Source organism: Macaca mulatta, chromosome 10 (assembly GCF_049350105.2).
Source record: "Macaca mulatta isolate MMU2019108-1 chromosome 10, T2T-MMU8v2.0, whole genome shotgun sequence".
Taxonomy (NCBI): domain Eukaryota; kingdom Metazoa; phylum Chordata; class Mammalia; order Primates; family Cercopithecidae; genus Macaca; species Macaca mulatta.
In genome coordinates, this window is record NC_133415.1 from 88,001,767 (window position 1) to 88,026,897 (window position 25,131).

The 25,131-nt window shown below is 44.6% G+C and overlaps 2 protein-coding genes and 1 long non-coding RNA gene across 6 annotated transcripts in view; 2 read left to right on the top strand and 1 right to left on the bottom strand.

Moving 5' to 3' along the window:
- The window catches only part of PROCR (protein C receptor), a 46,661-nt gene extending 35,786 nt beyond the window's left edge, over positions 1 to 10,875 (top strand). Inside the window, exon 5 of one of the 2 annotated variants that reach the window (XR_013399871.1) lies at positions 7,344 to 8,280. Coding sequence is in view for 1 of the 2 variants with exons in the window: in XM_028828348.2 (XP_028684181.1) it covers positions 10,823 to 10,833 (11 nt within the window). In the remaining variant the exon portion in view is untranslated. Of the gene's footprint in view, positions 1 to 7,343; positions 8,281 to 10,822 lie in introns of those variants that run through there. The other variant, XM_028828348.2, reaches the window with a different exon arrangement.
- The window catches only part of LOC107000422 (uncharacterized), an 86,733-nt gene that overhangs the window by 56,554 nt on the left and 5,048 nt on the right, over positions 1 to 25,131 (bottom strand). The gene's annotated exons all lie outside the window — the stretch shown is intronic.
- The window catches only part of MMP24 (matrix metallopeptidase 24), a 52,580-nt gene continuing 47,719 nt past the window's right edge, over positions 20,271 to 25,131 (top strand). Inside the window, exons 1-2 of one of the 3 annotated variants that reach the window (XM_077951716.1) lie at positions 20,297 to 20,580; positions 20,617 to 20,640. In XM_077951716.1, the coding sequence (XP_077807842.1) occupies positions 20,398 to 20,580; positions 20,617 to 20,640 (207 nt within the window). In that variant the 5' untranslated portion in view covers positions 20,297 to 20,397. Of the gene's footprint in view, positions 20,581 to 20,616; positions 20,641 to 20,887; positions 20,978 to 25,131 lie in introns of those variants that run through there. The other 2 variants (XM_077951718.1, XM_077951717.1) reach the window with 2 other exon arrangements.

The following is a 25,131-nucleotide window of genomic DNA, read 5'->3' on the forward strand; positions in this document are numbered from 1 at the left end:
CTTCACATGAACATATACCCCAAAACTTCAACAAACTATAAACTATTAGCAAATGGAATCCAGATATATATATATATATATATATATATATATATATATATATATTTTAATAATACTTCACTACTATGTGCAGTTTATCCCAGGTAATTTAATGCTGGTGTAACATTCAAAAATAGCCAGGCATGGTGGCTCACGCCTATAATCCCAGCACTTTGGGATGGTGAAGCGGGCAGATCACCTGAGGTCAGGGGTTTGAGACCAGCCTGGTCAACATGGTGAAAACCAGTCTCTACTAAAAACACAAAAGTTAGCCGGGCGTGGTTGTGTGCACCGGTAGTCCCAGCTACTTGGGAGCCTGAGGCAGAAGAATCACTTGAACCTGGGAGGTGGAGGTTGCAGTGAGCTGAGATTGCACTACTGCACTCCAGCTTGGGGGACAGAGCAAGACTCCATCTCAATAATAGTAATAATAATAAATAAATGAGCATACTTCACCATATTGGCAGACTAAGGAAGAAAAAAGCACATGATAATTCTAACTGATGAAGAAAATGCATTAACAAAATTTAAAACCCATTCATGATTAAAAAAAAAAAAAAAATCTCTCAGCAAACTAGAGAAGGAAACTTCCTTAATCTAAAAAAAAAAAAAAAAAAATCTATGAAATGGGCATCATACTTAATAGTGAAAAACTGAATATTTTCTCCCTAAGATTGGGAATATGGCAAAGATGCTCACTCTCCACACTTGTATTCAACATCATCCAAAAAGTTCTAACCAGTGCAAAAAGGCAAGAGGAAAGGCAAAAAAGAAAACCATAAGGATTGGAAATAAAGAAATAAAATTATCCCTGTTAGTAGCCAACATGATGTTCTACGTAGAAAATCCTATTAAATCTGCAAAAAGGCTCCCAGAACTAATTAATGAGTTTAGTAAAGTCACGGGACACAAAGTCATAATATTTAAAAAAAAAAAAACAAACTGTATTTCTATATACCGGCAACAAGCAATTGGAAAACCAAATCAAACATCATTTACAGTAGCTTCAAAATAATGAAATACTTTAAGGATAAATCTAACAAAATATGTTCAGAATCTTTATGCTGAAAACTACAAAACACTGATGAAAGAAAGAAAGGAAGAGCTAAATAAATGGAGAGATATAACATGTTTACTGACTGGAAGGCTCAATTTTGTTAAGATGTTAGCGCTCCCCCAGTTGATATAAAGATTCACACAATCCCGATAAAAATTGTAGCAGGATTTTTTTGTCGATATCAACAGATTGATTCTAAAATTTACACAGAAAGGCAAAGGAACTGGAAAGCTAAAACAATTTTGGAAAAGTAGAACAACGTTGGAGAACTCACACTATCTGATTTCAAGACATACTATACTGATATCCTCTTGGCAAGAGGATAGACACATAGATCAATAGAATAGAGTCCAGAAACAGAGTGACACCAAAATGGCCTATTGATTTTTTAACAAAGGTGCAAAGGCAGTTCAATGGAGAAAGGTTGTCTTTTTAAGAAATGATGCTGGATGGGCCAGGTGTGGTGGCTCCCGCCTGTAATCCCAGCAATTTGGGAGGCTGAGGTGGGCAGATCACCTCAGGTCAGGAGTTTGAGATCAGCCTGGCCAACATGGTGAAACTCTGTCTCTACTAAAAATACAAAAATTAGCCAGGGATGGTAGCGCATGCCTGTAATCCCAGCTACTCTGGAGGCTGAGGCAGGAGAATTGCTTGAACCCAGGAGGCAGAAGTTACAGTGAGCTGAGATGGCGCCATCGCACTCTAACCTGGGCGACAAAGCAAGACTCCGTCTCAAAAAAAAAAAAAAAAAAAGAAATGAAATGATGCTGGAATAGTGGGACATTCATACGCAAAAATGTAAACCTTGACCTATACCACATACCTTCTATTTAAAAATTTTAGTCGAAATGTATCATAGACCTAAATATAAACTCATGAAACTTTTAGAAAAAAGCATAGGAGAAAAACCTTTGTCACTTTGGGTTGGGCAGAGTTCTTAGATGTAACATTAAAGCACAATTCATACGAGGAAAATTTTAAAATTTAATAAATCAGATTTCATCAAAACTAATTTTTTTTTTTTTTTTTTTTTTTTTGGTCAAAAGGCATTGACAAGCAACAACCTCAGAGAAAATACTTGCAAATCACATTTCTTTTTTTTTCCTCACTCTTGTTGCCCAGGCTGGAGTGCAGTGGCGCAATTTTGGCTCACTGCAACGTCTGCCTCCCAGGTTCAAGTGATTCTCCTTCCTCAGCCTCCCCAGTAGCTGGGATTACGGGAGCCCGCCACCACACGTGGCTAATTTTTGTATTTTTAGTAGAGACGGGGTTTCACCGTGTTGGCCAGGCTGGTCTTGAACTCCTGACCTCAGGTGATCCCCCCAACCTTGGCCTCCCAAAGTGCTGGGATTACAAGGTGTGAGCCATTGCACTTGACCGCAAATCACATTTCTAACAAAGGACTTGAATCCAGAATTTATCTTTTAATTTGTTTTAAAATTTTTATTTTATTTTATTTTTGGTAGAGACAGGATCTTGGTATGTTGCCCAGGCTAGTCTCAAACTCCTGTCCTCAAGTGATCCTCTTGCTCAGCCTCCCAAAGCACTAGGACTACAGGCATGAGTCACTGTGCCTGGCCTAGAATTTATAAAGAACTGTCAGCCGGGAGTGGTGGCTCATGCCTGTAATCCCAGTACTTTGGGAGGCCGAGGTGGGTGGATCATGAGGTCAGGAGTTCAAGACCAGCCTGACCAACATAGTGAAAATTCATCTCTACTAAAAATACAGAACAATTAGCCAGGCATTTGCTACCCAGGAGGCTGAAGCAGGACAATCACTTGAACCTGGGAGGCAGAGGTTGCAGTGAGCCAAGATGGAGCCACTGCTCTCCAGCCCAGGCAACAGTGTGAGACTCTGTCTCAAAAAAAAACTCTCAAAACTCAGAAATAACAAAACAAACAATTTTTTAAAAAGACAAAAGTTTTGCCGGGCGCGGTGGCTCAAGCCTGTAATCCCAGCACTTTGGGAGGCCGAGACGGGCGGATCACAAGGTCAGGAGATCGAGACCATCCTGGCTAACACGGTGAAACCCCGTCTCTACTAAAAAATACAAAAAACTAGCCAGGCGAGGTGGCGGCCGCCTGTGGTCCCAGCTACTCCGGAGGCTGAGGCAGGAGAATGGCGTAAACCCGGGAGGCGGAGCTTGCAGTGAGCTGAGATCCGGCCACTGCACTCCAGCCTGGGCGACAGAGCCAGACTCAGTCTCAAAAAAAAAAAAAAAAAAAAAAAAAGACAAAAGTTTTGAACAGGCACCTCACCAGAGAAGATATATGGATGGCAAATAAATATTTGAAAATATACTCAACATCATTCATCGGTAGGAATTGCAAATTAAAACCACAGTAAGGTATGTCTATACACCTATTGAAATTGAACAAAAATCTGACAATGCCAATTTTTGGTGAGAAGGCAGAACAACTGCCACTCTCATATATTGCTGGTGGGAATGCAAAATGATACAGCCCCTCTAGGTTTCTTATAAAGTTAAACACACACTTACCATAGGCTCCAACAATCCCTCCTAGAAATTAGCCCAAGTAAAATGAAAATTTATGTTCACACCAAAACCTGTATGTGAATGTTTACAGAAGCTTTATTCATAATTGCCAAAACTAGAAACAACCTAAATATTCCTCAACTGGGAAATGGAGTAACAAACTGTGGTACATCCATACAGTAGAATACTACTCAGCAATGAAAAGGAATTAACTATTGATACATGCAACAACATGGATAAATCTTAAATCCATTATGCCAAGTGAAAGAAGCCAAATTCAAAATACTACATATTGTATGGTTCTGTTTTATATGACAGTCTGGAAAAGAAAAAACTATAGAAATAGAGAACATATCAGTGTTGACAGGACTTAAGGGTGGGGAAGGTTTTGACTACAAAGGGGTAACAAAAGGGAATTTGGGAAGGTGATTAACTGTTTTATTTGTGTGTGTGTGTGTGTGTGTGTGTGTGTGTGGTGGTGGTTATATAATTCTTTGTATTTGTCAAAACTCACAGAACTGTACACCAAAATGTAAATTTTACTGAATATAAATTACAATTAAATTATATGTATGCATATCTATTATGTGTATGTGTGTGTATATATATATGAACATTTTTAAAAGTTTTTTTTCCCCTCATATTACTATCAAGTCATATCTCACAGATTTTGTATTTGTACAATTATTCTTTCTTGAGCCTGAAATTAGTTAGGACTGTCTTTTTTTTTTTTTTTTTTTTTTTGAGATGGAGTCTCACTCTGTTGCCCAGGCTGGAGTGCAGTGGTATGATCTCGGCTCACTGCAACCTCTGCCTCCCAAGTTCAGGTGATTCTCTGGCCTCAGCCTCCTGAGTAGCTGAGACTACAGGCGCTCACCACCACATCTGGCTAATTTTCATATTTTTAGTAGAGATGGGGTTTCTCCACGTTGGTCAGACTGGCCTCGAACTCCTGACCTCAGGTGATCTGCCCGCCTTGGCCTCCCAAAATGCTGGGATTACAGGTGTGAGCCACCGTGCCCGGCCAAATTAGGACTGTCTTCATCTCTGTTAACCTTCCATTTCCTCTCCTTCCACAAAATCTAAACTTTATTATTATTTGAAACTTAGAATTTTTGAGTAAGTTATTCCTTCTGTCTCAAGAAGGTCCAATACCTGTTATTGAGAGTGGTAAAATAATACACTATCTGCCCTGGGCACTTTAGTGAGAATCCATTTATCGGGTTAAGTAGCTGTCACGGTGGATGGCAGTGAGCAGGCCTCGGAGTGGCCAGGACATAGGACAGATGTGCTTTGACGGGAGAGAAGGGAAGGAAAAGCCGGCAGCACAGCAATGGGAAACTAGAGGCCAGAGGTAGAGGTGGAGGGCAATGATCAGGGAGCAGAGATGAGCATGCCAAGGACATCCTGTGCTGACTTCACAGTGCTGGCTCTGGGCATAGGCCAGTCTCTTCCTGGAGCTTTCATTTTCTCTCTTCGGAATCTGTCAACCCTCTACTGCAATCTGTTCCACAGTCGTATAGCCAAAATCCTCTTCCTCTGTCTCCATTTATTCAACAAATATTTATCTTAGCTGACTCTAATCACACTCTCTCCTGTTTGTCCTGCAGTGAAGCCCTTTTACATCTGTTTATCTCTTTTGATCCAAGGGAAGGAGAATTAACCCTGACTTCCAGAGAAGAAAATAGTCTCAGAAAGGTTAAGTAATTTATCTGAAGTTGCCCTTTTAATACTGAGCACTGGACTCTTTCAATATCCGTGTACTCTGCTGCCCCCTACCGTGGCCATAGCAATAGGTTTTAAATTACAAAAAAACACAACATAACACTACACAACACTGCAAAGACTACACGACACTATAAATAGTGCTTACATTTGTTCATTTAGCAAATATTCGGCTGGGTGCAGTGGCTTACACCTGTAATCCCAGCACTTTGGGAGGCCGAGGCAGGTGGATCACTTGAGGCCAGGAGTTCAAGACCAGCTTGGCCAACATGGAGAAACCCCACCTCATTCAAGGTGGGCCAGAGATATGCCTTTCTTTCTTTCTTTTCTTCTTTCTTTCTTTTTTTTTTTTTTTTTTTTTTTTTTTTGAGACAGAGTCTCACTCTGTTGCCCAGGCTGGAGAGCAATGGTATGATCTCGGCTCACTGCAACCTCCACCTCCAGGGTTCAAGCGATTCTCCTGCCTCAGCCTCCCCAGTAGCTGCGATTACAGGCACGTGCCACCATGCCTGACTAATTTTTGTATATTTAGTAGAGACGGGGTTTCACCATGCTGGCCAGGCTGGTCTCAAACTCCTGACCTCAGGTGATCACCCTGCCTCAGCCTCCCAAAGTGCTGGGATTACAGGTGTGAGCCGCCACATCTGGCCTCTCTTATGAAGACTAGCAGAACTACAATTATGAAGAAAAAGTCAGCTTGGAGCCTCAACCCCAGGAACTTTCTCAGGTGGAACACATTTGGAAGTTGAGGATCTGGAAATGAATTTCCTTAAAGACATCCATGCATGAGTACCCCTTACCAAGTCTTCATGTACTTTACGGCTATTGCTTACCCCATTTGAAAACCAGTGTTGCAAAGGACTGGGGGCAATCTGAAACTACTGGATTCCTGGAACCTGCCACTGATTGATGGGGCCAGTGGGCCCTAATGAGATTAGACCTCCATTTTAAAAGTGTGAAAGGTATAAGGAGATTCAGAGATAGATGTAAATGGCTTGGGGGAGCCTCCAAAATTTTCAGGTCCAGGTATCTCCCACCCCTTCAAAGGACTGTCTGATACTATTCTATCGCTCCGGGAATGAAGAACCAGTCATCAGGACCTGCTGGCCTCTATGAAATTAAGAGCCCAGTCAGATTTAACAACCTGAAGATGAGGTGTAACTGTGAAGCAATATATGGCTGGTTTTTTAACACACCCCCATCCAAACACATCCACTCCAGCTGATTCATTCTCTCAACTCCAATGTGCTAGTTAATGTATGAGGTGCCAGAATTACCCAAAAAACAAACAAAGCATAATCCATAGGCCAAGCCCTGCAGAAACTCTAGGAGAGAAACTTTTAAACAAATAATTACAAAAACACTGTGACTGGCTGGGCGTGGTGGCTCATGCCTGCAATCCCAGCACTTTGGGAGGCTGAGGCAGGAGGATCACCCAAGTTCAGGAGTTTGAGACCAGCCTGGCCAACATGGTAAAACCCCATCTCTACTAAAAATATAAAAAGTTAGCTGGGTATGGTGGCACACAACTGTAATCCCAGCTACTCGGGAGACTGAGGGCAGGAGAATTGCTTGAACCTAGGAGGCAGAGGTTGCAGTGAGCAGAGATCATGCCTGGGTTACAAGAGTGAATCTCTGTCTCAAAAAAACAAAAACAAAAACAAAAAAAACACTGTGATAAAGAGTTAATAAAACTGTGTGCCAGAGCTGGGGAAGTACTGAAGAAAGAGTGACTTGAGTAAGAAGGTTCAAGGAAAACTTCCCAAAGCTGGTCACATATTTATTGACAGACGTGTAGTACATCACAGAGAAAAAGAGATGGCGGTGGAAGGATGTTCCAGGCGGAGGAAGCAGCATGTCACACGGGCAGCCAGTGTCCAAGTGACACTCGAGGGGCAAGACCTGCTTCATGGGCTTGTGACCTCTGTAGTCACAGAGGGCCCCTTCTTAGAAGGGCCCTCGTGCTTGTTTTAATGTTCTGCTGTCATAATTTTGAAATTCTTCTTTTTTTTGTTTTCTAACAGGGAGACCTGCATTTTCGTTTTTATACTAGGCCCTGCAAATTATGTAGCAGGTCCTGCAAGAGGGCAAGATGAATGCAGGGAGACCTGCTGGGAAGTTATTACTGCGATCCAAGTAAGAGATAATGAGGGGGCTAAATCAAGGTCTTGTCATAACAGTAATACACAGCCACACCATTATTTTCAACTTCTTCCCAGTGTGTTCCTCAGTTTAGATGTAGCAATTTCCCCCACTAGAAAGTACTTAGATTGAATTTGATTTTTTGTAATTACAAAGAATGCGGCAATTGAATAATTTTCTACGTTTGTGTTTGCACCTATGCAAGGGTATCTATCTAGGATAAATTCTCAGAATTAGAATTGATGGGTCAAAGGTATGTTCATTTTCAAGGCTGATAGGCATTGCCAAGTTGGTAACCCGAAGAGAGTATACCAATTTGTATCTCTTCCAACAGTACAGAGGAGTATCTGTTTTATCATGCCCTCTTTAACACTATGTAGTATCCAACCTTTTGGTATTTGCAGTCTGATAATGTAAGAAAGCAGTGGCTGATTGTCTTCATTTGCCTTTCCTTAGTTACAAACAAGGTTGGTCATTTAAAAAATTATTATAGGAGTCTGTGCAGGCCAGGCACAGTGGCTCATACCTATAATCCCAGCACTTTGGGAGGCTGAGGCAGATGGTTCACTTGAGGCCAAGAGTTCCAGATCAGCCTGGCCAACATGGCAAAACCCCGTCTTTACAAAAATCACAAAAGAATTAGTCAGGTGTGGTGGCATGTGCCTGTAGTCGCAGCTACTCAGGAGGCTGAGACATGAGAATCGCTTGAGCCCAGGAAGCAGAGGTTGCAGTGAGCTAAGATTGTGCCACTGCACTCCATCCTGGGCAATGGAGCGAGACTGTCTCAAAAAAAAAAAAAAAAAAAAAAAAAAAAGAGTCCATTTATATTTCTGTTTGCCTGAAGCCCGTTTAGTCCTTCGCCATTTTCGAATTGGGTCATAGGTCTTTTTCTTATTGGTTTATAAGAGCTGTTTTACGTTTAAAAAATTAGTAATAAATATTTTACCTAGTTTATAGTTTGTTGCTTTATTTCTGCTTTTTTTTGGCCACACAGATGAAGGCCTGAATTTTTGAAACCTAAGTGAACTGCTACTGTTTTCACTGTATACCAGTATTTTGCAATATAAGCCCTCTTTTCGGGGAGTGACCTTCAGAGACTATTACACTTATTTTTTTAGAAGCTCAGCTTGTTCATTTGAAGAACATACAATACTAAAGGGAAAAAAAAGCTCAGCTTGTACTTATTTTTTGAAGAGATAATATATCCACATGATTAAAAAGTCAAAAGATACAAAAAGGTATACAGTGAGAAAAATCTCCTTCCAGCCAGGCACGGTGGCTCCCACCTGTAATCCTAGCACCTTTGGGAGGCCGAGGCAGGTGGATCACATGAGGCCAAGAGTTCAAGACCAGCCTGCCCGACATGGTGAAACCGTGTCTCTACTAAAAATACAAAAAATAGCTGGGCTTTGTGATGTTGGCCTGTAGTCCTAGCTACTTGGGAGGCTGAGACAAGAGAATCACTTGAACCCGGGAGGCAGAGGTTGCAGTGAGCCGAGATTGTGCCACTGCACTCCAGCCTGGGTGATACAGCATGACTCCATCTCAAAAAAAAAAAAAGAAAAAAACCCCTCTGTCCTCAAACCACTTAAGCTTCCCTCCAGGAAGTAAGCACTATTATCAGTTCCTTGGGTATCTGTCCCTATTTTATGTGTAAAGGAGCAAGTGCAAGCACACACACGTATTCTTTTTTCCGATTATTACACGAATAGTAGCCTACCATATCCAGGATTCTGCACCTTGCCTTTTTTTAACCACTTAACATTACATTTTGGAAATAATGACCTAATTATTCATAAATTCATAAGTACTTCCTCATCTTAAAAAATGGCTGCATTGGGCCGGGCACAGTGGCTCACGCCTGTAATCCCAACACCCTGGGAGGCTGAGGTGGACAGATCACGAGATCAGGAGATTGAGACCATCCTGGCTAACACAGTGAAACCCCATCTCTACTAAAAAAAACACAAAAAAATTAGCCAGGCGTGGTAGTGGGTGCCTGTAGTCCCAGCTACTTGGGAGGCTGAGGCAGGAGAATGGCGTGAATCCGGGAGGCAGAGCTTGCAGTGAACCGAGATCTGGCCACTGCACGCCAGCCTGGGGAACAGAGGGAGACTCCATCTCAAAAAAAAAAAAAAAAAAAAAGCTGCATAGTGTCCCATTGTATGCACTGTTTTGAATATGCTTTTAAGGGAGAAACCTAAGTGAGAAATACTCCCAAGTCGTTTGGGGCTGGACATTGAGACCGAGTTGAGGGATTGGACTGGGGCCTTCTCTAGATCCTGAACAATCAGATCTTTTCCTTCCTTCAGGCCTTTATCTTCCATTTTTAGGCCTTTACCTCCCATTTTCTTTTTTCTTTCTTTCTTTTTTTTTTTTTTGAGATGGAGTCTCACTCTGTAGCCCAGGCTGGAGTGCAGTGGCACCATCTCAGTTCACTGCAACCTCTGTCTCCCGTGTTCAAGACATTCTCCTGCCTCGGCCTCCCGAGTAGCTGGGATTACAGGGACATGCCACTAAGCCAGGCTAATTTTTTTGTGTTTTTAGTAGAAACAGGGTTTCACCCACGTTGGTCAGGCTGGTCTCAAACTGCTGGCCTCAAGTGATCCGCCTGCCTCGGCCTCCCAAATGTGCTGGGATTACAGGCGTGAGCCACAGCGCCCGGCCTTTTACCCCCCATTTTCTGCCAATTAAAACTTCACACAGTTTTCCACTGCTTATAACTTTTGAACATGTGTGTGGTAATGTTCCGTGTATATTGCATATAAAACTATTAGCTTTTAAAATATTACCAGTTTATATAGGCTCATCTCAAATGCTACTTCCTTTTGGAAACCTTCCTTGATCTCCCTGATGTCCCCAACCAAAGTGACCTCACTCCCCTCTGAAATCCTATAGAATGGTGTAATGTTTTGTGGTTATTTGTCATGTCTTTTATGTGTGCAAGTCTTAGTTTTTTTTGTTTTGTTTTGTTTTGTTTTAACCTGAAGACTGTCTCACTTGCCCCAGTACCTTCCACAGAGTGGCTTCTGAGTATGTTTACAGAATTTTTGAGGTAATTAATGAATGAACAAAGGCACCAAGGGTTAAGGACATGAATTTAGTATCAGATACTTGGGTTCTACTCCTGGTTTTGCTGTTTTCTAGGTGTGTCGTGGGGTAAATCACTTCTCTCACCCTTTCCTTAGAATCCACTTCACAGGACAGTGGTGGGGATTAAGTGATCTGATGCAGGTAAATTGCTTTTCATTGACCGTTAGCTGCTGCAATAGAAATTCAGAGGAAGGAGGAGAGAGGTCAAGGAGACTTCCTAAGCTGGACTGTGCTCTCCAGCCACCCTCTCATTTATATTTCTTTTCAGATCTCTACTAAGAATGTCACTCTGGCCGGGGGCAGTGGCTCACTCCTGTAATCCCAGCACTTTGGGAGGCCGAGGCAGGAGGATCACCTGAGGTCGGGAGTTCGAGACCAGCATGACCAACATGGAGAAACCCCGTCTCTACTAAAAATACAAAATTAGCCAGGTGTGGTGGCACATGCCTGTAATCCTAGCTACTCGGAAGGCTGGGGCAGGAGAATCACTTGAAGCCGGCAGGCAGGGGTTGCGTGAGCCGAGATCGCACCATTGCACTCCAGCCTGGGCAACAAGAGCGAAACTCTGTCTCAAATAAATAAATTAATTAAGTAAAATAAAAAATAAAGAATGTCACTCTTCTTTGTTCCTGTATTTTCTTTTTAGGTCTTCATCTTTTGGGTATATTTGCCTGGCTTCAGGGCGAAGGCCCTCCCCCAAGAGCTGGCCAGTACTGCAGATTTTTATGACCACTCAAATATTTCTTTCCTTTATAAGAAACAAGCAGCTCTACCCTATGGTTGAGCCAATGTGTCCATTTCTTTCTATCCAAATGTAAGGCATTGTGACATCTGCAGTGAGAGGCCAATGCAATTTGGTGTGGGTGGGGGCAAGGGTGGGGGAGTTTTGCAGAGCATAAAGAGCACAGTATCTTGGATCTTCAGCAGCTTTAGTTCAGTTCTTAACTTTTCTTGCCTCATTACAACAGCCTCATAACTCATTTTCCTCATATATTGAGAACTGTTGTAGTCAGGCATGGTGACTCTTACATGGCTGTTATGTTGGCCATGGGTGGCCAACATAGTGAGACCCCCATCTTTACCAAAAAAAATTAAAATTAGTCAGGCATGATGGCATGTACCTTAGTCATAGCTACTTAGGAGACTGAGGTGGGAGGATTGCTTGAGCCCAGGAGTTTGAGATTGCAATGAACTATGATCACACCACTGCACTCCAGCCTGGGTGACAGAGTGAGATCCTGTCTCTAAAATAATTAAAATAATTAGAAAGAATATGATTGGAAAAAAACAAAAATAAAAGTAAAAATAAAAAAGAACTCTTGTGAGGAAAGCATCTAGCATAATCCTAGACAAAAAGTAAGTAACCAACAAATGCAAGTTCTCCCTTTAAGCTCTTCTCCACACTGGTACCAGATTTGTACTACTAAAAGTCCTCTTCTTTCCTCTTATTATGGAGGAATTATCCTAACTCATAGCCAACCTCCCCACTTGTATACATGCTTACTCAAGGGCATGGCTTCAGCAGTTCTCTCTCTCCTGCATCATCAATTTTCCCCTCTCTCCTCGATCAGTCTCAATCAACATATAAATGTTATGTTTCCCATCTTAAAAACAAACAAAAAGTCTGTTTTGACTCCACTACCACCTACAGCTGCCACATTTTCTCCTTCTTCTTTGTAATAAAACTCCTTGAAAAAGATATATCCTGTATACTCAACATTTTCAATTCCTCTTGAACCTACTCCAATCAGATTTTTGTCCCCTACACTCCACCAAAACATCTCAAGATCACCAACAACCTCCACATTGGTGAATCTAATTAGCATCTATTCATCTTCATATTATTTGATCTGTGTGACACAGTTGATTACTCTCTCTTCCTTAAAACATTTTATTCACTTGGCTTCCGGTAGTTCTCACTTCCCTGGTTTTCTTCTTTTTGGCTCCTCCTTCTCAATGTCTTTGGCTGATTACTCTTCATTTTCCCAGTCTCTAAGTATTAGAGTTGCCCCAGGATCCAGTCACTGGAACTCTTTGCTTTTCTGTCTACACTCATTTCCTAAGTAATTTCTTCAGTCCCTTGGGTTTTACCTATTATATTGATTCTGAAAACCTCCAAAGTCCTACTTCACTCTCAACTTTTTTCCTGAACTCAAGTCCAAATATCAAAATAGCCTACTTGCCACATCTACTTGGGTGAGCTCTTCATATTTCTACTCAGACCTGTCCCTCCTGCAGTCTTCTTTGTGTCAAATAATGGCAACTCCATTCTTCTAGTTGCTCAGGTCAAAAAGTTTGGTAATTGGTAATGCGACTCTCCGCTTTGTCTCATACCTCATATCCAATCCATTGACAAATTCCGCCAACTCTACTTTCAAAATCTGTGATTCCCAAAAAATCCACAAAAAAAGCATAAAGGGAAAAAAATACAAAATACAAAAAACAAAAAATTAAAAATCAAAATTTATGAGAATCCAACTACATCTCTCTATCTCCACTTGGACCCAGGTCTGAGTTGCCATCATCTTGTACTTGGGTTATTGCAATAGCTTCCTAGCTGGCCTTTCTGGTATGGTCTTTAAACCTTTTCTCACCCCAGCAACCCTGTTAAAACATAAGCCAGAAGATGTCTCTTCCATTCTCAGAACCTCTCATCAGTTTTTGTTTGTTCAGAGACAGGGTCTTACTCTTGCTCAGGCTGGAGTGCAATGCAATGATGATCACATAGTTTACTACATTCTCAAAGTCCCGTGCTCAAGCAATCCTCCCACCGCAGCCTCCCAAGTAGCTAGGACTACAGGTGTACCCCACCATTCCTGGCTATTTTTGTTTGTTTGTTTTTGGTAGAGACGGTGTCTTAAACTCCTCGCCTCAAGTGATGCGTGAGAGTATCAGGAGATGATAGATGATGACCAGGTGAGAGTATCAAGAGACTCTCCTATCTCAGCCTCCCAAAGTGCTGGGATTATAGGCATGAGCCACCATGCTTAGTCCAATCAGTTTTTTATCTCATGTAGACCACCCTTCCCTCCATAACCCTCATCTCCTGATACTCTCACTCTCTTCCACTCCAATCACACTGATTCTCACCCTGTTCCTCAAACCTGCCAGTCACGTTCTTGCCTCAAAACTTTTGCACTTGCTGTTCCATCTGCCTGGATTCATTTCTTTCAGATATCTACATGGTTCACTCCCTTGTTCCTTCAGATCTTTACAAAAAATTCATTTTACTGAGGACCTTCCTGGCCACTCCATCCAAAAAATTTTCTCTCTCTCTCTCTCTCTCTCTCTCTCACACACACACACACACACACACACACACACACACACACACACCCCATTCAGATTTCAAGTCCTGAGCTCAGGAGTTTGAGGTTGCAGTGAGCTATGATTGTGCCACTGCACTCTAGCCTGGGCGACAGGGTGAGACCCTGTCTCAAAAAAAAAAAAAAAAAAAAAAAATGCAGGCTGGGCTCGGTAGCTCATGCCTGTAATCCCGGTTACTTGGGAGGCTGAGGCAGGAGAATCGCTTGAACCTGGGAGGCAGAGGTTGCAGTGAGGCGGCATTTCGCCACTGCACTCCAGCCTGGGAAACAGTGCGAGACTCTGTCTCAAAAAAAAAAAAAAAAAAAAATTCAGGACTCCAGATAACTTTTGAAAATTCAGGACTCCAAATAACTTTTGTTTATGTGGATTATATCCATTGATAATTATCACACTAGGGGTCAAAACTGAGAAATTGTTAAATATTTACATATTAATTCATTTAAAATAACAATAATAAACATGTTAACATAACATTTTTATTTAAAAAAAAAATTTAGCTGTTTTGCTCCAAAACAAAACAAAACAAAACAAAAAAAATAGTGAGAGGAATGCTACTGTTTTACATTTTTGAAAATCTGTTTTATGTCTGGTTTAATAGAAGATAATTCTATTATCCTATTTACTTCTCATTCAATCTGTTATAATGCACCATGAAGCCCTAGAAAACTACCCAGTACTCTCATGAGAAAATGAGAGTTTAAAAAGAAAATAATGTCTTCGTATTACTATGTAAATAGTTTTTGTCTCCATATGTATCTGTTATCTTTGTACATAGGTTTCCCTCCCATTCTACATAGCAAACTCCTGCTGGTCACTCAAGGTCTGTCTCACCTGCCATCTCTAGACAGTTAGTTGTTCCCTCCTCTCTACTCCCACTTTTCTTTTTTTTTTAAATTTAATTTTTTTTTTTTTTTTTTGAGACGGAGTCTTGCTCTGTCGCCCAGGCTGGAGTGCAGTGGCGTGATCTCTGCTCACTGCAAGCTCCGCCGCTTCCGGGGTTCACACCATTCTCCTGCTCAGCCTCCCTAGAAGCTGGGACTACAGGCGCCTGCCACCACGCCCGGCTAATTTTTAGCAGAGACGGGGTTTCACCGTGTTTGCCAGGATGGTCTCCATCTCCTGACCTCATGATCCGCCCGCCTCGGCCTCCCAAAGTGTTGGGATTACAGGCGTGAGCCACCGCGCCCGGCCCCATTTTTCTTTTATAGCACATATTATGTTATCCTGTTATCTGTATAATTGTCTATCTCCCCAACCGACTGTCTTCCTAAAGAAGGCAACTATAACTTGATCTTCTTTACATCCCTAGCCCCACTCACAGTATCTAGCACCAAAAAGATATTTAATAAATATTTGTTGAATAAAGAAATATGAGGCCGGGTGCAGTGGCTCATGCCTGTAGTTCTTTCTAGCACTTTGGGAGGCCAAGGCAGGTGGATCACCTGATGTCAGGAGTTCGAGCCCAGCCTGGCCAACATGGCGAAACCTCATCTCTACTAAAAATACAAAAATTAGCCAGGCGTGGTGGCGGGCGCCTATAATCCCAGCTGCTCAGGAGGCCGAGGCAGGAGAACCACTTGAACCCAGGAGAGGTTGCAGTGAGCCAAGATCGTGCCACTTCACTCCAGCCTGGGCAAAAGAGCGAAACTCCATCTCAAAATAAATAAATAAATAAATAAATAAGAAAGGAGATGAAGGGAAGAGGGGACCCAGTTTCCCTACAGTGAGCTCAGGCACTGATATAACATTTCTTTTTTTCTTTTCTTGAGATAGGGTCTAGCTGTGTTGCCCAGACTGGAGTGCAGTGGCATAATCACAGCTCACTGTAATCTCTGCCTCCTGGTCTCAAGTGATCCTCTCTCCTCAGCCTCCCCAGTAGCTGGGACTATAGGCGCGTGCCACCACTCCCAGTTAAATTTTTTTTTTATTTTTTGTAAAGACAGAGTTTCACCATGTTGCCCAGGCTGGTCTTGAACTCCCGGGCTCAAGTGATCCATCCTCCTTGGCCTCCCAAAGTGGTAGGATTACAGGTGTGAACAACTGTGCCCAGTCAATATCATAATTCTTTTCTTTTCTTTTTTTTTTTTGAAACGGAGTCTGTTGTCACTCAGGCCAGGGTGCAGTAGCAGAGTCTTGGTTCACTGCAACCTCTACCTCCCAGGTTCAAGCAATTCTCCTGCCTCAGCCTCCCAAGTAGCTGGGATTACAGGTGTGCACCACCACGCCCAGCTAATTTTTGTATTTTTAGTAGGGATGGGGTTTCACCATGTTGGCCAGGCTGGTCTCGAACTCCAGACCTCAGGTGATCCACCTGCCTCAGCCTCCCAAAGTGCTGGGATTACAGGTTTGAGCCACTGCGCCAGCCCCAACATAATATTTCTTAAGATTGTCAATGTCAAAGTTTTTCCTAACAGCTGGTCAGTTTACCATATAGTTCATTAAGTGAATCCCAACCCCTCATGTGGTCTTTCCCACAAAGTGGAGAAGACAGAGGTCATTCATTTCATTTTATGAGGAAACTAAGGCCCAAAGAAATGAAGTGACTTGCTCAAAGGCACACCGAAAGTCAGTGACAGAGCCAGTGCTTGAATCAGGTATCCGACGCTAAGTCAAGTGCTGTTTCCATTTTATCCCATGCTCGTCATGGTGACTGGAGGCTGAGAAGTCAGAGTTCCAGTGATTCTATCTTGGGGTGTTGCTCTGAAACCTTCTAAGCCTCCTCTTGAACTGATTTCACAGCGGTCTCCAGACTGTCCTCTTACTAAGGACTACCTTAGGGATTCTTTTTATAAGCAACCATTTACTTCTATCAGCCTCTTCTTTCCTTATCATCAATACCTACTGTCATTCACATGCACCGTCCTTGGGAGCTGGTCAAGGTGGACCACCACAGTGCTATATCATCACTGGCAGTTCCATGAGCATTTGGTATTAGAGGAAAGGAGAAGAATAAGACAGAGCTCAATCCAGTCTGTTCCCTTTCATTTTTTTTTTTTTTTTTTTTTGAGATGGAGTCTCGCTCTATCACCCAGGCTGGAGTGCAGTGGCCGGATCTCAGCTCACTGCAAGCTCCGCCTCCCCGGTTTACGCCATTCTCCTGCCTCAGCCTCCCGTGTAGCTGGGACTACAGGCGCCTGCCACCTCGCCCGGCTAGTTTTTTGTATTTTTTAGTAGAGACGGGGTTTCACCGTGTTAGCCAGGATGGTCTCGATCTCCTGACCTCGTGATCCACCCGTCTCGGCCTCCCAAAGTGCTGGGATTACAGGCTTGAGCCACCGCGCCCGGCCCCCTTTCATTTCTTGAATATACAATCTCCTCCTTTTGGAATATATCCCCTCCCAAATCTTCCAACTTGGGGCAGTTCGTTGCTCTTTCCTCAATGTTTTCACAACACTTTGTTCTCATCCGTGTCATAACGCATCATGTAACCACAATGATTTATCTCTATCATCTCCCTACCAGGACTATGAGCTGTCCAACTCATGTTAATACCGTCTTCAGACTCTTCTGAGACTGTCAACTGTCAACTCCTTCTCTCTTTCTCTCTCTCTTTTTTTTTTTGAGACAGAGTTTCACTCTGTCACTGAGCTGGAGTGCAGTGGCGCAATCTCAGCTCTCTGCAACCTCTGCCTCCCAAGTTCAAGTGATTCTCAGCCTCAGCCTCCCGAGTAGCTGGGATTACAGGTGTGCACTACTATGCCTGGCTAATTTTTGTATTTTTTTGTAGAGACAGGGTTTCACCATGTTGGCCAGGCTGGTCTCAAACTCCAGGACTCATGTAATCTGCCTGCTTTGGCCTCCCAAAATGCTAAGATTACAAGTGTGAGTCACCACGCCCAAACAACTCCTTCCTTTTCTTTGAACCTCTCCTCTTCTTTCTGGTGATACTCCATAATCCTGATTCTTTAGTCTTTTTTTTTTTTTTTTTTTTTTGAGACGGAGTTTCGCTCTGTCGCCCAGGCTGGAGTGCAGTGGCCGGATCTCAGCTCACTGCAAGCTCCGCCTCCTGGGTTTACGCCATTCTCCTGCCTCAGCCTCCCGAGTAGCTGGGACTATAGGCGCCCGCCACCTCGCCTGGCTAATTTTTTGTATTTTTTAGTAGAGACGGGGTTTCACCGTGTTAGCCAGCATGGTCTCGATCTCCTGACCTCGTGATCCGCCCATCTCGGCCTCCCAAAGTGCTGGGATTACAGGCTTGAGCCACCGCGCCCGGCCAATTCTTTAGTCTTTTTGGACAATCTTTAGATTCACTTTTGGCTTGACATTCTCAAGCCAAAATACATACATACATTCTCAGGCTCTGAATATGTATGTCTCAGGATGGATCCCTTGGCCTTTTGCTCTCTTCAACTCTTTGCTTTTAGCTTCAACTACCATATTTACCTGAAGGTGTCCAAAATATCCATTCTCCACCCTCTTCGAGAACTCATTCCCATGCCCATCTCACAGATCTTGTGGTCACCCCAGTTTTACCAAGTCTAAAACCGAGCTCCTTGTCACCTCCTTCAAGCCAGTTCTTCCACATAATGACTCCATTTCTGTGAAGATGATACCATCCATCTTTCTCGATTTGCCATCACTCTAAACTCCTTTCCCCCTTCTTGTATGCCCACTGTCTCTTAAATCTATCTCTTTTCCCACCCCCATCCTAGAAAAAAATGGGTTCTGAATCCATCCAGCTCTATCACTTATGAATCACGCAAGTTTGCAAACTTATTCAGAGCCTTCTACTTCCTTATCCTAAATTAGGGGTGATGATAGCATCTATTTCATAGGGTTTATCTATAAAGATTAAACGAGATATCGTGCAGGAAAGTGCTTAGCCCAGTAACTGGTATGTATTAGGCACTCAATAAATGTTAATTATTATTGTTATCCTTATTTCCTTCTACCTAGACTATTATACTAGTCTCCTAACCAATCTCTCTGCCTCCTCTGGTCATTATTCTCTCCACTGGGAGGGGAACTAACATGGAATATCTATTAAGTGTCAAGGACCTCATGCTGAAAACAATCTTATACAGTAATACTAGCATCATTTTATAAAAATGGAACAGAGCTAAGATATGAACATAGGTCTGACACTAAAGCCTGTGCCCCTTTTTGCATCTCCAAATTACCAGGTAATCATAAAATACTATTTTTCACACATCATCCTGCTTAAACACACACATACACACACGCACACATACACACACAACCTTTAATGACACTCTCCCCATTTTCCTTCAGAACACAACCCAATTTTATTATCCCAGCATTCACTGTCTTGTACTATTTCCCTCACTTCCCAACACTTTCCTATAGGAACCCTGTGCTCCAGAGAAACTTATCTGCCGCCTCAGGCACATCTTGTACACCCTCAACTTCCTCCCTGAAATGCTCTCTCTTCTCCCCTCCCCTTGTTTAAATCCAGCCTTTCCTTCAGGTCCTAGCTAGAGTCCCACCCTCCTCCATTACACCTTTTCCTAACTTCCCCAGCTCCTCATCAGGTCTCCCTTGACCCCTGGAGCAGCCGCCTGTGTCCTTGTTGACACGTGGTGTTTGCCATCCTGTTTTTCTTTGCGTTTATGTTTTCTCATCAAGCTGTAAACCTCTGCACTTCAGGAAATCGGCCTTCTCTTTTTTGTTTTGTTTTGTTTTTTTTTCTTTCAGTATCCCAAGTAGCCCAGAGCCCTACAAATAGAAAGCGCTTGATAAATATGGATTGTTTTGGATGAAAGATGATCTTCCTAGCTGGATGAGCTCTTTTCCTCTAGGGGGTGAGGGACTGAGCTTCACCTCAACTTCACCTAATGTCTCCCAGGAATGCCCCCTCTTAAACGCTCCTCAGGTCTTCTCTACCCCTTTCCCCCACCACCCCGGCCCAGGAGAGCCGCTCAGAGCTCCCTCTCCGGATTCACAATCTCAGACCCAGGGCTATTTCTTTAGCCTGCTCTCCAACCCCGCCTTTACCCCAGGGCCGCTCCTCAGTCTCCTCCCCTAGGCTGCCTCTCAGACCCCCTCTCCTCCAATGCCACTCCCCAGGACCCTCTCCCCAGCGTTCCGGACCCCCAACCCCGGATATGCTCCCCCAGGGCCATCCAGTGGTTCTGCCTCCAGGAATACTGATTTAGCTTCTTCCCCCTCCCGCTCAGGGCTGCCCCCCAGACCCCGACCTCCAGTTCCACCCCTTCGGACCCTGCCTCTAGGGCTGTTCTTTTAGCCTCTGCGACCCCTCCGCAGCGCCGCTCCGCGGCCCCTGCCTTACGGCTGGCCGGGAGCCCCTTCCCTCGCAGGTCCCTCCCGGGTGCTGCCCCCGCGCCCCCGGCCGCCCCCCACCGGGGCGGGGCGCGCGGAGGCGGGGGCGCGCTGGCGGCCCAGGCGGCGGCGGCGGCGGCGGCGAAGGCAGGCGGGCCGGGCGCGTGTCCGCGGCGCCGTGACTCGGCGGCTCCGCAGCGGCTGCAGCGGGAGGACCCGGCCGGAGCCGCCGCCGCCGCCGCCATCGCAGCCGGGCGGCCGGGCCCCGCCGCCGGGATGCCGAGGAGCCGGGGCGGCCGCGCCGCGCCGGGGCCGCTGCCGCCGCGGGGCCGGGCCCCGCGCTGGAGCCGCTGGCGGGTCCCCGGGCGGCTGCTGCTGCTGCTGCTGCTGCCCGCGCTCTGCTGCCTCCCGGTCGCCGCGCGGGCGGCGGCGGCGGCGGGGGCCGGGGACCGGGCGGCGGTGGCGGTGGCGGTGGCGGTGGCGCGGGCGGCCGAGGCGGAGGCGCCCTTCGCCGGGCAGGTGGGGCTGGCGCGCGGGGCCGGGGAGCGGGCTCGGGGCCTCCGGGCAGGGCGGGGGGCGGCACCGGGGCCGGGCCTTGGCCGGGCCGCGCCTGCTGCCGGGTTCGCGGAGGCGGCGCGCCGGGGGTCCGCGCCTGGGGTCGGGGCCGGTGCGGCCCAGGGCTGGGGCTGGGGAGGGCCGCGCCGCCGAGGGCCGCCGAGGCCGGGAGCTGCTTCAGCACCGCGGACAGGGGTAGCGGGCGGGGGCCGAGCTCGAGGGTCGCGCTTGTGTTGGCTGTGGGGTGTGTGGCCTGCATGACTATGTGTGAAGGGAACCGTACAACGCCTCGGAGTAAATAGTAAGCGCAGCCAGTCTGTTGTGGGTTGGGAGAAGAAACCGAGGATGTTCAAGCTGGAGAAGGGGGAGGGGGGAGGGCGGAGGAAGGACTCGATCACTGTCTTCGTAGCTGAAGGGCTGTCAGGTGGAGGTAGGATAGACTTGTTCTCGCTTGGCCCCACAGGGCAGAACTAGGGCCAGCGGGAGTGGGGGTTGCAAGAAGACAAATTTGGGCTCGATATAGGAAGAAGTTTGTAACAATTGGAGCTGCTCAACCAGCTTAGGAGGCGGCGAGCTGCACATCACTGGCATGTGCAAGTAAAAGCTCTCGGAGGGGATTGGATGGAGGCATGCATAGTGCTTGCATGGATGCATGCATCATCACAATAATGCCAGCTAGCATTTACTGAACACTCACTATGTGCCAGGCCTGGTGCTATGTTTTATACGAATTATCCAATTCAATCCTCATAACTACTCTATGAAATAGTTGCAATTTTTATCCCCATTTTACAGATGGGGATACAGACTCAAAGAGGTTAAGTAACTTGCCCAAGGTGACACAGCTAGTGAGTGATGGAGTTAGAATTCTAACCTAGGCAGGCTGACTCTAGTCTCCCCTTATTTACTCATGACCTTATCCTATATCTCATGGGGGGTGCAGTTGGACTAGGTAATTTCTCGAGTATCTTCCAACCTAGAGGTATGCAATTATAATGAATGATGTTGGGACAGTGGTATTTTGCTGAGGAAAATCAGAGTGATAGCCTCAGCCATCCTAAGAGATGGAGTGTATTTGTTGAAGCAGGCAGTCTGTTTAAAAGAATCTGCCTCAAGAGAGATTCTTAATTGGGCATGGAGCTCAGGAGGTCATACGTGCACTGAAATTGGGTACAAGTTTGTGTTTGTAAGTGCAAATGTGTTTACTTCTAGGTGAGGATCCCTAGATTTCTTCAGTCTCTCAAAGGGTTACAGGTTCCACAAAACAACAAAAAAGATACGGTGTGTAAAAGAACCTTTAGTGCCAGTTGGCAGTTGTCCTGCAAAGATTTTATAATTGCTGGTTGACTTTTTGTGGAAACTTTCCCTAGCCTCTTTGTGTTTTCGCATGTGTTTTATCACATGTCAAAGTAGTGCATATCCTAAGTTTATACCCTAGAAAAAGATTCCTTTAGACTGCCTGAGTGCTCAGGATGAGGTGGAAAGACCCTGGCCTGGGATTAAGGAGGCCTGGGCTCTGATCTGACCTTCACCCCCATTGGTTTGTGTGACCTTGAACCATTTCCTTGCCCTTTCTAGGCTTGAATTTCACCATGTCTAACATAAGGAGAGAGAGCTAGACGATCTCAACTCCAAAACTTTTTTATTCCTACGATATTTCAAGTATTAAGAGGAAGCTAGTCCTTACCCTTATCAGTTGTACAGGCTTTGATTATTCCACCTCTCTTAGCCTTTGTCTTTTTAAACTTAAGTTTCCCCCTAAGACACGAGACCCCTAGAATAGCCACACTCATTCTCTGGATCATTTTAGTTGTTCTTTTCTAGAAATCTTTTGACCCTAATTTTCAATAGAAGTCAACTTGACCATTGTCTCCAGATACAGGACCCTATGGTTTTGCATAAAGGAAGGTTGGTTTCTTCTTTGGTCTCCAGGTCCCAACCTGCATCCCCCTTCCCTCTGTCAGCTGTCCTGACCTCAACACACTAGGCCACTGCCTTTAGGGAACAATCTATAATAGATCCCAAAGCCTTTTCCTGGGTCAAAACTGATAGCCTGGAACACAACACCCTGTGTGTGGATTATTTTTATCGGAGTGCATTACATTTCTCCACATTGACGTTTGTCTGCCATCTTGCATTGCACGTAGTAACTTCCTTCAAGCATTTGCTCGCTCGTGCTCTCTCTCTCTCTCTCTCTCTCTCTCTCTCTCTCTCTCTCTCTCTCTCCCCCCCTCCCCCTTCCTCCACCCCTTCCTCCTTCCTTCTCTTTTGGCATAGCATTTCCCTGTCTGAAAGGGCTTAATATGATCTGAAGTCCTGAAATTTTCACTTTGTTCTACTTCTTCTGGATCACTTATAAAAAATTTAAGTGTGACAGGTCCCAGCAAGGTCTCTTGGGGCCCCCTGCACTCTTAATCCCCTTTCATTCATGGAAGTGACCATTTATATCTATCTATTGTTTTCTAAGTGACAAAAACATCACCCTTAATTTGACAGTGACTCCATTTTAAATGTCTAATACATTGTCGAAAACTTTCTGAAAGACAAATTATATCCACTGCTTCTCTCAATAAATTGTGCCTAATTATCCTTTCACTGAACACTAGGGGATCACTTGATTGAAACCTTATAGAAATATTGTTGCTTTTAAGCCAGCAGATAATATTGCTTACTCCTCTTTCTGTCTTTTAAGCCCTCTGGAGTCTGACTCCACCCTACCTCTCCATTAGCAGGCCGTATTTCCCACTGCTTATCGATAATGCATCCTTACTCCAGACAAGCTCAATTTCTCCTTTACCCTTAGACAGGCTGCCCATGTTTCTCTGGACATTGTCACATATTTCCTTCTGCACGTTCATTTGAAACCTTTCCATAAAGTTTCAGCTCAAGCCCTGCTTCTCCAATAAACTTTCCCTGATTTCTCTAGTTGTCATTTTCTTCTCTCTTCTCCGGAAACACTTTTAAGGCAACCCCAGCCAGTTTGTCATTTATTTATTTACTTACTTGTTTTTATTTATTTTTGAGACAGAGTCTCACTCTGTTGCCCAGGCTGGAGTGCAGCAGGGTGATCTCGGCTCACTGCAACCTCCGCCTCCCGGGTTCAAGCGATTCTCCTGCCTCAGCCTCCTGAGTAGCTGGGATTACAGGCATGCACCACCACACCCGGTTAGTTTTTGTATTTTTAGTAGAGATGGGTTTTCGATGTATTGGACAGGCTGGTTTCAAACTCCTGACCTCAAGTGATCCACCTGCCTTAGCCTCCCAAAGTGCTGGGATTACAGGCGTGAGCCACTACGCCCAGCCCTATTTATTTTTTAATAGTTAAACATTATTTTTGGGGAGAGGAAGGTTGGTTCTTAGGCAGGGCTTTATCAACCAAAATATTTTATTTTTTTACATTGAACAAAATCCCCGACTCTCAATGCTCATCATTAAGTATTCAGTGAGCAATCAATGATTCTACTCTTTATCCTTTATCTCAAAAAGTTACATAGATCTGAAATAAGCACTCATGGGCATGTAGGTCCAAGCTGCCTTCTAAAACCCTCCTTAGAGATGGGACTCATTGCCAACCTGTACTTCCTTCGGTGGAAAGCAAGGTTATTCCTTTTGGCAGTGGTTCCACAAGCTCACCCTTGAGTTCTTTCATAACTCTTTAGGTAGTCATCTAATGATCGTGGCATCAATAGAAAGAAATTGAGAGGGCCGGGCGCGGTGGCTCAAGCCTGTAATCCCAGTACTTTGGGAGGCCGAGGCGGGTGGATCACGAAGTCAGGAGATCGAGACCATCCTGGCTAACATGGTGAAACCCTGTCTCTACTAAAAATACAAAAAAAAAAAACTAGCCGGGCGTGGTGGCGGGCGCCTGTAGTCCCAGCTACTCGGAGGCTGAGGCAGGAGAATGGCGTAAACCCGGGAGGCGGAGCTTGCAGTGAGCCGAGATCGCGCCACTGCACTCCAGCCTGGGTGACACAGCGAGACTCTGTCTCAAAAAAAAAAAAAAAAAAAAAGAAATTGAGAGATAACCCTGACCTTAGAGATCACCCAGTACCTACAACAGCACTTACTAGATACTTCTTGAATTGAGTTGCCCAAGGGCACAGAACTTGATAGTAGATGATTCTGAACTACTGGAGAACTTTTCCCAGTTCTCCTGATTTCTAAATTGAAAGCATTTTTCATTATCATTGATTTTTTATTTCATATCTATGATCTTTCATTACCAAGCCTAAAAAAATTTTTATTCAGTCTGTCTTCTCCTTTGCTTTATTTTTCTCCACAACCCCCAACCCCTTGAAGCTCAAAGAACAGGATCCTATGCTTTCTTTAGTCTTTCTTTTGTATCTTACACATCAGGAGGTCCCACTGATTCTCTAACTGGCTTCCTTCATTTGATTTATTAAAAGCACCACTTCTCTTATTTGCTGAGTAGAATGTTCCTCAAATACTTTTCTG